The sequence below is a fragment of the Lepisma saccharinum genome, chromosome 6, assembly GCF_977018435.1.
Source record: "Lepisma saccharinum chromosome 6, izLepSacc3.1, whole genome shotgun sequence".
Classification (NCBI taxonomy): domain Eukaryota; kingdom Metazoa; phylum Arthropoda; class Insecta; order Zygentoma; family Lepismatidae; genus Lepisma; species Lepisma saccharinum.
In genome coordinates, this window is record NC_139234.1 from 7,464,641 (window position 1) to 7,478,770 (window position 14,130).

Genomic DNA, 14,130 nt, shown 5'->3' on the forward strand with positions numbered 1-14,130 from the left:
AACTCAATTACAGTGCACAAAATAAAATTTTAAACCATGAAGTAAATACTTAAAATTCTAAATACATTCACACTTCTGAGAAATAAAAATTTTCAAATGGACACATATTACAAATTAATCTGTAATGCAAACATAAACATTCAGTAAGTAATTGAAGTGGTAATTATTGGTATTTATTAGTTGTAATTATCAGCAGGAAGGAGCATGTTCTCCTCCTTCATTGTGACCTATTCATCAATTAGAAGATTTTCCCTGAGATTTCCAGGTGTATGAGAACCCTGTTTCGATCAATAACACTTCAATATTTTTTTAACAGTCATAATTTTTCTTTAAGAAAAACTACTGTTTTCACAAGTAGTTCTAGGTGAGTGAGAATCCACTGCTAAAGTGTTCCCCTGTGCTTAGCACCACGCCATGAAGGCGTATAGGGGGTGTGGGGGTAACGCCCCACACTTTCTTGATCCGGTCATGAATGGGGGTGATGTGATCAGCATCATGCCGAGAATCCACTGCTAGGAGATTTAATCTAGCTAAGGCCACCTCACTCACCTTTTCCACCCAGCGACCAGTAACACCATTCTGGAAATAAAGTAACGAATGAACCATACACAGGGTGGCCACTCTAGGACCATAAAATTCAAGAATAATTCCCTGTTTTCAAGGCTAACTTTCCAAAAATTCAAGGGTGCAATTATTTTACTGTAGTTTACGGTTATTACAAGCATAAGAAAACAGTTTTTCGTTGTGACGTTTCAGGAGAACACACGCTCCCTTCATCAGACATTTATTTTCATTTTGACTAAAGATACAGTTATAACAATGGTTAGCAATTTTTTAAACAAAAAGAATCCCTTATATAATGGATGTTGTCAATGTTACATTGTTGTAATATAGCAACTTAACTGTGAAAAACAGCAGTCTGTTTCATTTTTATTTCAGACAAAAAAAAATGATAACATTACTTTTTTATCTAAAATTATGAATCCCAAATATCATCAGGTAACTCAAAGTCATCATTTTTTTCACGAAGTCTCTTGATGTTTTCTGTTACATTAAATTATAAAGATGGTGGCTTACTCCAGTTGTGAAAAAGAAAACTCCATACTGGATCTATGTTACCATTTTCATTATTTAATTTATTCCAGTGTTCTTCTGCAATGAATAATGCTTCCCAGACATTCAACTCTATGTTTCCCCTCAATCTTTTTAAAACCCTTCTCTTTTCAATCAAATGCTTCTCTTGGATGATGTGAGCTGACAAACCTGTTCTTGGGTTTAGTTTTATAATGTCCAAATTGTGTTCCTGCCATCTTATTGCCATTTTCCTTGCTGTTTGTCCCATATAATCCTTTGAACATGAACAACTTATATATTCCTGTGGTTTCCACAACTGGTAGAGAGTTTCTCATTTTGAATTCATTAAATGTACATCCCAAACTTCTCGGTGATCTAAAAACAATTTTGAAATTAAATCTTCTAAAAATGTTGCCATTTTTATGTGGGAATTCCTTGTGGAATGGAATGCACACAAATTTATTTTCAACAGATTTTTCATCTTTGTATTTCTCTTTTTCTTTAGTCATGAAATGTCACAACGAAAAACTGTTTTCTTATGTTTGTAATAACCGTAAACTACAGAAAAATAATAATACAATGCAAGCAACACGTACATACAAGAAAAACTATTATTCATCAAGGGTACAAGCATATGCTTTCTCTATTTCAACCTCATGTATTACAGCCTCTCACCACCCACACACACAAAACATGGATCTCTGTGATTCCAATGTATCAAAAAATTCTAATTAAAATCATATTAATGGTATATATATATGTATGTATTTAAAACACTTAATTTAAGGAGCAAAGTTTACATTTGCCATTTCACATACTCAGACTTAAGAACATCTTCAAACACAAGTCACAAATGTTATGGGATACATTAATCTACGAAAAATTGTTCATTCTACAAGAATTTCAAACTCAAATTTACATAACAGACCTCAAGATATCTTTCAACATTCAGATAGATTGTTCTGCAAAAGGTACTGACAAAGTAAACGGATTGAGAGAATTCCGTTGAATTTTCCACGCATATATATATCAAGGAACAAAAAGAAAGCTGCAATTTTTCACGTCTACGGATAAAAATTCGCGCAGAATACATACATAATTTCCGGAGTCAATAATTCACGCACAATTCCTGGAATTCAAGTACTTCCCCGTGAGTAGCCACCCTGTTTATACAGGGATAAGGTCAGAATATACCTTACCTAGAATCAAGCCTGGGTTTTCCTCAAAGCAGTCAGACACAATGTACCAACTAGTTCAAAAGTTTTAGACACACACACACACAATTTTATAAACATAGAAACATTGTTGACAATTGTATATCATGAGAATGTAATATTACCTATACATCAATACATGTACATTTACATTTGCAAGTAGTGCCCACACTTCAACATACAAGAAGAACAAATGTATTTTAGTACATACTAATAATGAAGTTAATCCACCAAACCAATACAAAAAATAAGTACAACACTGTAAAAAAAGTAACACTAATATTAAAAAGTCAAAAGATTAGGTGTGGTTACGGTGCAAAAAATTCCCTCATACAAAAAATAACATCGAGCAAATTTCCAAATACTACATGTGCTTAAAATGTGCCATCAATATAAAAATGTTGAGTCCTTACAAGCTGTAGCATCTGAGTGTTCGTTGTTAGGTTATCGTTGTTCATTTCAATCCATTCACATATTGATTCTATGTCCTCTGGCTAGTCTAATTTTGTACTTGAAGTAAGACTGAAATGTATAAATAAAGAGTTTTAATTCATCAATTCATGTTGCAAGTGGAATTATGGTTAACATGTTAAACATTAGTGATAATTAGCAATTTTAGCAATGCTGATACAGTACCGATATAAAATTTATCAAGAATTAAGTAAATGATATGAGAGCAAATCAAAAAGTCTTTGCCCCTATTTTTCTTCAGCCTTAATATTAGTGTGACTGAGAAACCGAGATATACATTCAATGCAATAGGTTTCTCTTGGAACAGCCCAGCGTTAACTCTCGGCTGTTCCATGGCACGGCGCTGCTGTCAGTTTGCAAAGATGGCTGTAGTAGTCAACACGTCCATGTTGTATGAGCAGTGAAGTGTTATTCATTTTCTAAGGAGCAAGGGACGAACGCCCATCGAGATCCATAGGGAAATGCAGCCAACGTATGGGGACAGGTGTCTCACTTTGAGAAGTGTGTTGTGGTGGTGTTGGGAGTTTGAAAATGGCCAAGAAGACCTTCATGACAATCAGCGGTTGGCGAGTCCTCGCTCACAACGGAAAACATTTTCTGCATGGATGCAATGGTGAAAGCGGATCGACGTGTGCATCTGAAGGACATTTACAAGGAGCTTGGCATTTCTTATGGCAGTGTTTACGATATCGTTCACGAATCCTTGGGGTATCGCAAGATTTCATGTCAGTGAATACCTAAGCTTTTGGATGACCCAATCAAGGGCAATGGCTTCACTGAAACATTTGCATTGACAGACTTCAGTCATTCGAATGGGAGATTCTGGAACATGCACCGTATAGTCTAGACCTCGCCCCCAGTGATTTCCGTGTGTTCGGTCCCCTGAAGAAGTTCCTGACAGGACGTTCATTTGCAACGACGAAGCAAAGACCGCTTTCCGGCAGTGGTTCTACAACACCAGCATCTCCAAACTAGTGGTGCGATGGGACAAATGCCTGAACCGCTGTGGTGACTATGTGGAAAAATAGTGCAAGGTACATAGAACAATTCCTATATTTTGATTTCCCTGCATGTTTATTATCTCGGCTGAAAAAAATTAGGGAAAGGACTTCTCGATTTGCTCTCGTATAACCGATTCTGAGAGATAAAAACGGAAGTGGTTATCCTATATGATGTAATGGGGCAAATAGCCTTAGTGTCTGACACAACAATGACCTTAATTCCAATCAATGGAGTATATGGGCCAGGAAAATTACTCTGATCTCTGATTTGGGTTCAAAAACAATAACAGGGTGTCTACCAAAATAACAAATCCAAAATTCTTGACCTTTTCATGACTGTTCTTTCCTCTTTCTTGACTTTTTTTTTCCTATTTCTTAACATTTATTTAATCACACCCTGCTTAGGTATCGTTGCACTAAATTTATTCTATAAAAAAACTCTACCACAAGGCCGGTTAAGATGAAAACTGAAGCTGTATTTTAACAAGAGATTACAGGTATACAACAATGTAATTTCACTACACTGAAAAAAAAAATTCTTGACCTACCTGTTGATTTCTTGACATTCTTGACTGGTAGACACCCCAGTCAAGAATGTCAAGAAAAAGTCAAGAAATCAACAGGTAGGTCAAGGAAGTCAAGAAAAAGTCAAGAAATTATGCTTGTGGTCACGAATTTTTGCTATTTTTTACAATATAGTGAATTTACATTGTTATATGCCTGTACTGGGATTTAATAAAATTGAATATTTGGAAATCTAAAATTGTATTGAATTGTGGTTGAGGTCTGTTCACTTCATTTCTTAAGAATTATATTCTTATATGTGTGAAGTTTTGTTAAAATATTGAAGTAATGTAGCCATTCCCCATCCAGGATGAAGTCTGAGCATTAATTTTTACGTGCATTAATAATGAAAGCAAGTCTAAATCTCTTGTTAATGTACAACTTCAGTTTTCACCTTAGCTAGCCTTGTTGTAGGGGTTTTTCATTGATTAAAAATAGTAGGGTAAAAAAGGTCAAGAATTTTGGATTTGTGATTTTGGTATTTATTAATATTGTAACTTCACAAACTTCAAAAGAAATAATAAATAAATAAATAATGGCTCATGGTTTGGAGAAGGTACTGTAGCTCCTTCCTTGGTTATGCCATTGATCTGTTTGATTTTGTCAAGATGGCCCCTTTTTTTTAATACGCTAATAAAGAACACCTCTATACACTTTACCACATAGTCCAGGTCATATCCTTTCTTCTTTGCAAGTTCCTGCATTTCCAATGCAACGTGCTCATGCGAAGTCCCTCTCACGTCAATGTATTCGCACTCCGATGCTGCATAGTGGCAGGATATGGCCTTGCGGAAACCCTGGAGAGAAGTTTGTGATTAGAATAACATCACTTTTTTACCGCAGCATCTAAATCATTGATTAGAAAAGCAATAAGAAGGGCTTTGGGACATCTGAAGGAAAAGCATGCATGGAGAACACAAAGTAGTGAACTAGTATATCTTATTTTTTATTCAATAGATACGAGTCATGTTTTCCAGCTTTCCATTCCTACATTGTCAGCAACCTCTATCCACTGTTGCCATCTGCTTTCTCTCATTTACTCAGTGTTGCCAGTGAAAGATTTTATTACAAACTGAAAATATGCCTCTATAGTATTCACAGAATCAACGCCTGTACTGTAACACAAGAAACTATCCTACAACTTCTGCTAGATTCAACTACTTATGTATATATTTTTTCTTTCTTTTGAATTTTAAAAAAACAAAACTTACATTATGTGCTGGTATAACCTTGTCTGAGTTACTTTGACCCAAGAACATTAAAAAAGACCACACAAAAAATAAAATTCCAAGATTTCGACCCCATCTGAGGGTCATCAATGGAATTAAGGTTTCAATTTTATTTGTGCTATGTTTTTTTTTAAGTCTTGCTCCAAGGTAAGCCATGATTTTTTTTCTTTCAACTCCATTGGTCTGATGATGCAAATGAGAAGCCTATTATAACATAACCAATGACCAATGTGCTGTTTATAAATACGGTGAACAATGATCTATTAAGGAATTGAGTATCACTATTGCAAGGTGTTCAACAGTGTCCAGAAAAAAAGCTTAAACTTATCCTTAGCATCACGAGTAGAATGTCCTCCTCCATGGGCGTATGGTCTGCGGTGCTGTGCTTTGGGCTCTGACTGCGGGATGGCATGGGTTCAAGTCTGCCTGGGTTCAGTCTCTGGGTTTTCGGCCTGTGTATAGGGCCGGTGGCAACCCACCATATTAAGGAAATTGGGAAAGTACGAGTGAGTAGTGTAACCCGATCTCGGAACTCTCCTATAACGGCTGGGAATTGGGTCACCCCATTACTGTTGAAGATCTCCACACCTCTAGGTAGGATTGTGGGAGGAAGACTGGCAGTTGGGATAGGCCAAGGTCTTTAGATGGCTATCGAGCCATTGGGAGGAGGGGGAGATGGGGTTGTAATATATATTACATCAAAGCAATATATGATATCAATTTTACAGGGTAGAAACACAGACTGTGGAATACAGGACATCCTGGCAATGCTAGGTGTAACATGTTTCATGATACATTTTAACAGGGGTCTTTCTCCTTATCCAACTTACGAACATAAAGAATTAATTATGATAAATATATGTGAGGGTAATTTAATTTGAAGTATAAAAATATAGAAGTAATAAAACTCATATTAAACCTTTGATTTTTCTTGCATGTACGCATTGCTTGCATTGTAGAATTATTTCTCTTGCAGTCCATGGTTGTTACAAGCATAAAAACACAGTTTTTGTTGTGATGTTTCAGGAGACCACAATGGATCATGTCAATGTTACATTGTTGGAATGTAGCAACTTAACTGTGAAACAAGCAGTCTGTTTCATTATTATTTAAAATGAAAATTTTATAATCAAACTAAAAATAAATGTCTGATGAAGGGAGTGTGTGTTCTCCTGCAACGTCACAACAAAAAACTGTGTTTTTATGCTTGTAACAACCGTAGACTACAAGAGAAATAACTCTATTCTTGAAAATGAAGATTAATATTTTTAGTCCCTTTTCTTACTGACTGTCGAACCATGAAGCTGTGTCATGTTCAGAACAATGGTTGGATATTGCATGTATATGTCTCGGGTGTTATAAATTAAATACAGTTGGAGCAGATTCAGTGGCATCGTCATCAACTCGGTCATTCTTTCAAATGACATTTGGTTCAAGATATTGCAAGAATCTGGTTGAAGAAAACTTTCTTCTAAGTGAAAATGTAAAGGGAGGTAACTGTAAAAGTTACTAATTTCAAAGATAACTCAATATTCTCAAAAAGTGGATTTTTGGCAGCTTTCAGACCAAGTAACAATGGCATGGTGCTAGAGCTGTTGCCTTGTATTCAAGGGGTATGGGATTTGATCCACAGTCCTAATTAACCTCCCTGTACATAAAATAAATTTAAAGTCGCTTGGAATCAAATGTTCAAAAATTAATGCACTCTCACACCAAAGTGACATGAAAAGCTGTACATGTAACTTGTCACATCTGTATTACTCACACTATGCCATTTTCTCAATAGCATGCATCATGTCATCTCAGACTGTTATTTGTGCATGCACAGTGAATGCTTTTCTACAGACTGGAGGGGAAACTGCTTATTCTACTGTGTGCAGTTTGTGATCATATGCATTTAGAAATGTGTGTATGGAAAGTCAACACACCCTGGATGCGGTGGCTCAGTCGGTCTGACTACCATGCTAAAGGTCCTGGGTTCGATCCCCGGCTGGTTCAAATCCGGGAACTTTCCTAACGTTGGAAGCGGCCCCGGCACCCACCCAGCGCCGAATAACATGGGTACCTGGGGGAAACCTGGGGGGTAAAGGCAGTCAGGGGCATGATGCTGATCACATCACCCCCACTCACGAGCGGATCAAGAAAGTGTGGGGCGTTACCCCCACACCCCCTATACGCCTTCATGGCATGTTGCTATGCACAGGGGAGAACTTTACTTTTTTACTTTTACCCTGGGAGATACCTACACTACAAATGAAATCAGTAGTTGGAGTAGTTGGTTAGATGGCCGGATTTGTATCTAGTTACAAAGCAATAGAAAATGAATCATGTCGAATTAACATTGTATGCTACGGTGATTGTAAGCTTGTCTTTTTGTCACTTCCATGAGACACTTGTCATTTGTAGCTTGTCTGAAAGCTTCCTAAGATAACTGAACACAATTTCCTTTGATTGCTGCCTACCAAGAAGGAAGTAGAGTTTGAGCTTGAGTTTTGTTCTAAGTCAACTTTTATGTAAGGCTAATTGGGACTGGACCTACAGTTTCAAGTGGGATTCAAAATGCCTCCACCAGGTATTGAACCCAGGACCCCTTGATTACAAGGCAATGGGGAGTAGAAGAGAAAGAACAAACTAGAACAGGCAAAGATATGTGAGGAGACAGTATCACTCTGGCAAGTGATATACAAAACAAACAAACAAAAAAAAAAATATGCACAGGTGAAATTTAACCACATTTTTACTGTGAACATGAGGAAGTACCTTTGTCCTATTGTGCCCCGAGCCATGAATCAGGAGAGGATGGAAGAACACCGTGTCTCCCTTCTCCATGACGAGATGTTGAATGTTGCGGGCCTCGTATCCTTGGATTCCATGATAAACTTTATTCACACCACCCTGCAAAGGAAGTTATTCATGTACAGTTGCACTTAAAGATGGACATCTACAATATGCGCATAACAGGAAAAGAAATATAGTTTTACAGCAACATGATCATGTAAACACAATTACTACAAAACTGAATGATTCTACATTTTTTTAATGTTATTTTGTCATATATTTTTCAACACCCCATACCATCACCAGAAGGTGGAATTAAGTTATCAACAAATTCCTATCAATATAACAAACTTCATTCTGCTTCTCCCTTTATTTAAAATAAAACTTAGTTTTACTGTCTTATTATTAGGGAACGGAACTTTATGTGCTAAAAAAACTCAGAAATATTTATTTTTTTATTGTCATAAATGTTGAAAATATGTGATAAAAACAGGAAAATATGTGACAAAAATAAAAACCATTTGGTAACAAAAACAAAACATTACATGCATTTTTAACACCTGAAATCAGTTTCTAAATGCTTACCTCTTAGTGAGCTATTTTTTTAGAAAAGTTGCAGTGGATCACCATAGTTTTTTCCAAATTCTCCATTGTAAATCAATCCGTGATGATTATCTCTAAAAATCATCTTATATTGTGAGAAAGATCGCTCCACGTCGCAAGAAACAATTCTTGCATATTTGAAGCACGAAATGTCACTAACGCTGAAGTTTTCCAAAGCTTCCTCTTCCTCTATTTCCCCTTCCAAAACACGTGCAATTTGGCACAAAGTTTGAAAACCTTGGCTTTTCCCAAAAAAGTTCTGTACATTTAGACATTAGCACTTGTGCTTAGATCCAGTGAGGGTAATGTTTTCCCCCAATAGGATTGTAGGCGAGGTGCCAGAAGTCTGCCAGGGAGCGTGTTCAAAGACAAAACAAACCTAGCACTCTCGATATGAAAGAGAAGTGCAGAGAATAAACATTTTTCCTTCGAGGATTTTGAGGTAGCAAAATATGTATTTACATACGGAAAACTGGAAAATATGTGTTTTTATGTAAAATAAAATTTGCTGTGTTGACATATAAGGCTATGATCAGAATTTTGGCAAAAACGAGGGTCTCTATCTTATCGCAGAAAGAAAACAACATTTATTTACCTAAAGTTCCGTTCCTACTTATTATTGTTAAAGTTGTCATGATGTATTTATCGGGTTATATTGATAGAAAAACACTGTTTTTGTGTACTATTAGTACTTACAATTATTTATTTTGAAATTATATTTAGATTTGATTTTATATTTAGTTTAGCAGAGACTTGGACAATGACAGAGAGAGACAAAAGAAAGAAGAAAGATGCAGGCAGTGGAGATGAAATTTTTAAGGAGTATATTGGAGAAGGCTAGAAGGGATAGAATAAGGAATGAGGAAATCCGACAGACAGTGGGGGTGGTGAAGCTTCAGGACAGGATAGATCAGGCACAGATGAGATTGTTTGGACACATGAAGAGGATGGATGCAGAAAAACTACCAGTAAGAGCTTACGGAGTGGGAATAAGGCCAAGGGGGAGACCAAGATGTCGGTGAAAAGAGCAGATAGTGGAGAGTGTTAGGAGAAGAGGACAAGATTGGAACACCATGGAAAGAGATGAGTGGTGGAAGACCAGGATAAAATGGAGAGGCTTGACTTCTATGCCGACCCAGCCAGAGGCAGGAAACGGTGAAGGATGATGATGATTTAGTTTATATACAACAGTTTCAAAAGTTCTGCTAATTCTCAATTGAACATCTGGTGGATTCAGTAGAAGAGAATCTCCACGAATTATAATTAACTGGAAATAACATGATATTTTACACTACTTTTGGCATCAAAATATTATACATTATTTGCCAAATGGCACTTAAATATCCAAGTTTAGTTTGAGACCCTTTCTTACATATAGAAAGTCCCATAACCTGTAACGTGAATTGATCAATCAATCAAACTAATGAAAAGCTGCTTGGGAGACTTTACCCTTAAATAAATATAAACAACACATCGAAATGTATCAAACTTGAAAGAAATGCTCCTCTTACCTCCCACTTGGGATACTCATGATGCTCCAGAACTCCCTTATGCGAGCCTGGGACGACGACAAGGCAACCATTTTCTTTCGTGACTCTCTCCATCGCAGTCCAAGCTGCCACTATGCGGTTCGCAGGCCGGAACGGAAAATAATGGAGGTCCTGAAAAAAAAAAAAAACAGATAAATGTAAACTCAATCATATATATATAGTAATTCTTTTCTATGTGTAGATATTTCATACATTAAGTCAAAACTTATATTCAAAGATGGTTATTTTTTCATTTGTTTGAAAGAAATTCAAAATAATGAAAGAATCAATTTTGTATCATGACATCTTGCTTTTTATGTCGGTTACTTTACAAGGCTCTTCTACATCATGTGTTATATCAATGATAAGAATAAATATAGTTGCCGCGTTCATTGGTTCCCCAGGCGGCTGCCTTTGGAATCGTACCCTGCCCGCCCCTCTTCTAATGAGCCACCACCTCCTTAGCAAGACCACCCCAACAAAGCTCCAGGCAACGCGTTGTTGCCATGCTTTAAGATGGCGGCGGAAGGAAGTCGACGCGCTGCACTCAAAGCATGTGACATAAATAAATAAATCGACACATATAATTAATTATGGTGTTTCATTATTTCTGTGACCCGAAAATACATCATAATAATCATGCGATTCGTCCAATCTTGCAAAGCATTTTATAACGTTTAGGCTAATAGAATTTAATGTGGACCAAGTCTCGTCCAAGTAAATGAGTTTGCAACCATCTGAACGCGGCTCCTGTAGTCTCCGTAGATAACCGGTATCTCCAAGCAACAATTCTCGCCGATTCCATTATTACATCCTTCTTCCTTAAGCGACCAAACCGAAAACCAAGTTTTTTTTTATTAGTTCTCGAAGCGTTGTTTCTTCATAAGGGAAGTCCGACACACTTTATAAAAGTTTCAATAGTTCACTCACTGTCGGTGACTGTCCTTTACTATAGAACTTGTAAATCTCGCGTCTAATGAAATCACAAGCAAACTCGTCCACTTTGCTAAATTTTCTCTTTTTATTTCCAGGCTTCTTTGGTGTGACTGGACCTCTCCAAATCACATTTCGCACGGTTTTTCTGTCTAACTTTATTATTTTGGCTGTCTCTGCAATGGCTCCTTTTCCTAGCTTCTTCTTTTCGACATATTCGTGCACATTACACACAAATAACTGACTTTGTTCAACGTTTTGGTTTTGGATACTTTTCTGTTCGGTGCTCTGGAAGTGCTTGGTTGAGGATTATCTTGGTTTGTTGGATGATCTGGAACTTCGGTTGAGTCCCACGGTCGCCACATGTCGATACAAACTCTGTTTTCCCGTAATATTTCTAAGATATAACAATAACCTAGATTAAAAAAATACACTTTGTCAATCCCCGAGAATACGAACTCGCATACGCATCTCACACTGCTCTCTTGTTGCGGAGTTTGTGAAAAGCGACGAAGAGGCCTTTGGGGGAGAAGTGACTTGGCAACGTCCAGCCTGTTGACAGCATGCTCACCCTGCACGCGTCCCAGTATTGCAATATTCTCGAGGGTGGGAGGATCAGATTTCCAAAGGAAACCAGCGCGCTTTGATGCCGCCTGGGGATCCAAAGAACGAGGCAAGTATACAAGGGCCATCCAGAAAGTAAGTTCCGTTGGCCAATTAAAAAAACACAAAATGTAATGGAAGAAAACACTTTATTGTACACTGAAGTACAGGCCTTGGACTATGATTCAACTTAATTGTCATCCCTGTTGAGGTCATCACCCTCCTCACAGTACTGTGTCAAAAACAGTAATGCACTCGCCCATTCGGTTCCTTTTGTGGTCTTCTGTAACCGAGCATGGGACCTGGCGGGCACGCAATTTGCGGAAGTTCTGTCTGTTGGACACAATTTCATGAAGCAGCGACCGGGAAATTTGTGGAAAATGCACAGACAGTGTTGTCAGGGTGAATCGTCGGTTCTCTTTAATCTTCTCTTCCACAGCACGGTCCAATTCGTCTGTCACCAGAGATGTTCGCCCACTGCGTTCCTTATCATGCACATTGTTCTGTTCTTCATTAAACTGTCGCAAGCATCTCCGTACGATTGAGGCACTTATGATCTGTTCACCATACACTTCACCAATTTGACGGTGAATTTCAGCTGCTGACACATTCCATGCATTCAAGAACCGTATGACTGAGCACACTTCACACGCGATGAATGTTTCAATTTTCTTGAACATTATCACAACCCACTACAAACCTCTGGCACTCGGGGTCAGAGGGCCAATAACCCACTACCCTTAAAATAGATTATTAAAGAAACCAAACGAGGAAATAGCCGAACGGACAAACTGTTGCTGACCTTTGGACTTAAAAAGAAAACTCTAGTGGGGTTTTGGAATGTTAGAACATTATATGAGGCAGGAAAATTGCAACAAGTAGAAGCAGAAATGGAGAAATATAAGTTGGACATCCTGGGAATGAGTGAAGTGCGTTGGAATGAATTTGGAGAGACGAAAACATCTAGTGGTATGACATTCCTCTATTCAGGTAGACCAAATGAAGATGAACATCGTAATGGAGTAGGCATACTCATAAACAAGAAGACTGCTCGAAGTATATTGGACTGGAAGCCTGTATCTGAACGAATAATTATGGTCAGATTACAGGCAAAGGTTAGAAATGTGAGCATCATACAATGCTATGCACCTACAAACCAAGCATAAATAGAAGAAAAACAAGGGTTCTATAAAGAATTACAAGACACTATAAATAAGGTTAAGAAGAAAGATGTTATTATTGTAATGGGCGATTTAAATGACAAAATTGGCTCAGAAAATGTTGGACTGGAGCAAGTGATTGGCAAGCATGGCCTAGGTCAGTGTCCCGCAACAGGTGTGCTGCGGCACACTAGTGTGCCATCACAAGGTGAAAGGTGTGACGCGAACTTTTACCTACTATTGTAATATTGTAAGAAATTAATTGTCGATTTTAAGTAAGAAGGTGCTTGTTTATTCTTGCTGATAACTGTTATATTTTCATAGGAATTAAATGTAATTTATTTACTCAATATTGTTATAGTTTGCTCATCTTATATGTATTCTCGCCTGTAATATTGGGCCGGTTTGATGGGTTACAGGCGGCAAGCTTTGTGTTCACCGCAAAGAAAGCCGCGTAAGACTTTTAACAAGCCTTTTAGCAGCCTGCACCAATCATACTGTAGAGCTATTCAAGCGAGTTCTGTGTTTGTAACACTGCATCTTTTGTGTACGGCTGGCTGTTTTGTGCCTGTTTGTCGGCGCTTCTTAAACTTTATTGTTCTTTTCCTTCGCCGAAGGACCCACACATTGTCAGACACCAATTACAGTATTTCAGATCAGTTCTATCACAGCTGTGCTCTGCAGTAGTGCGAATATTGGATTGCTGCACCAGTCTTATTTTTTTCTTTTTTCGATATGGATAAGTTGCTTGCACGGAGTGGTTCGTCCGTCCTCGAGTGCAAGTAGTGAAACCATCGAGCCCGAAAAAAAGAAACAGAAAGTAGTTCACCGGCAATATAGTGATAACTATTTATCTTATGTTTTTTTGTTTTTTTTGTGTGTGTGTGTGGTGACAAAACATGCCCAATCCCTGAGTGTGTTATGTGTGGTGAAAAACTCAGTAATGCTGCTATGGTTCCCAGTAAATTAAA

At 37.6% G+C, this 14,130-nt stretch overlaps 1 protein-coding gene across 1 annotated transcript in view; it reads right to left on the reverse strand.

Annotated features, from left to right (window-relative positions):
- Nucleotides 1–1,847: 1,847 nt before the first annotated feature.
- LOC145989216 (phytanoyl-CoA dioxygenase, peroxisomal-like) overlaps nt 1,848–14,130 on the reverse strand; it is a 28,938-nt gene continuing 16,655 nt past the window's right edge. The window contains exons 5-8 of the mRNA XM_083124523.1: nt 10,446–10,595; nt 8,314–8,448; nt 4,984–5,121; nt 1,848–2,810 (exon numbers count right to left, since the gene is read on the reverse strand). Of these exons, the coding sequence (XP_082980649.1) occupies nt 2,757–2,810; nt 4,984–5,121; nt 8,314–8,448; nt 10,446–10,595 (477 nt within the window). The 3' untranslated portion in view covers nt 1,848–2,756. The remainder of the gene's footprint in view (nt 2,811–4,983; nt 5,122–8,313; nt 8,449–10,445; nt 10,596–14,130) is intronic.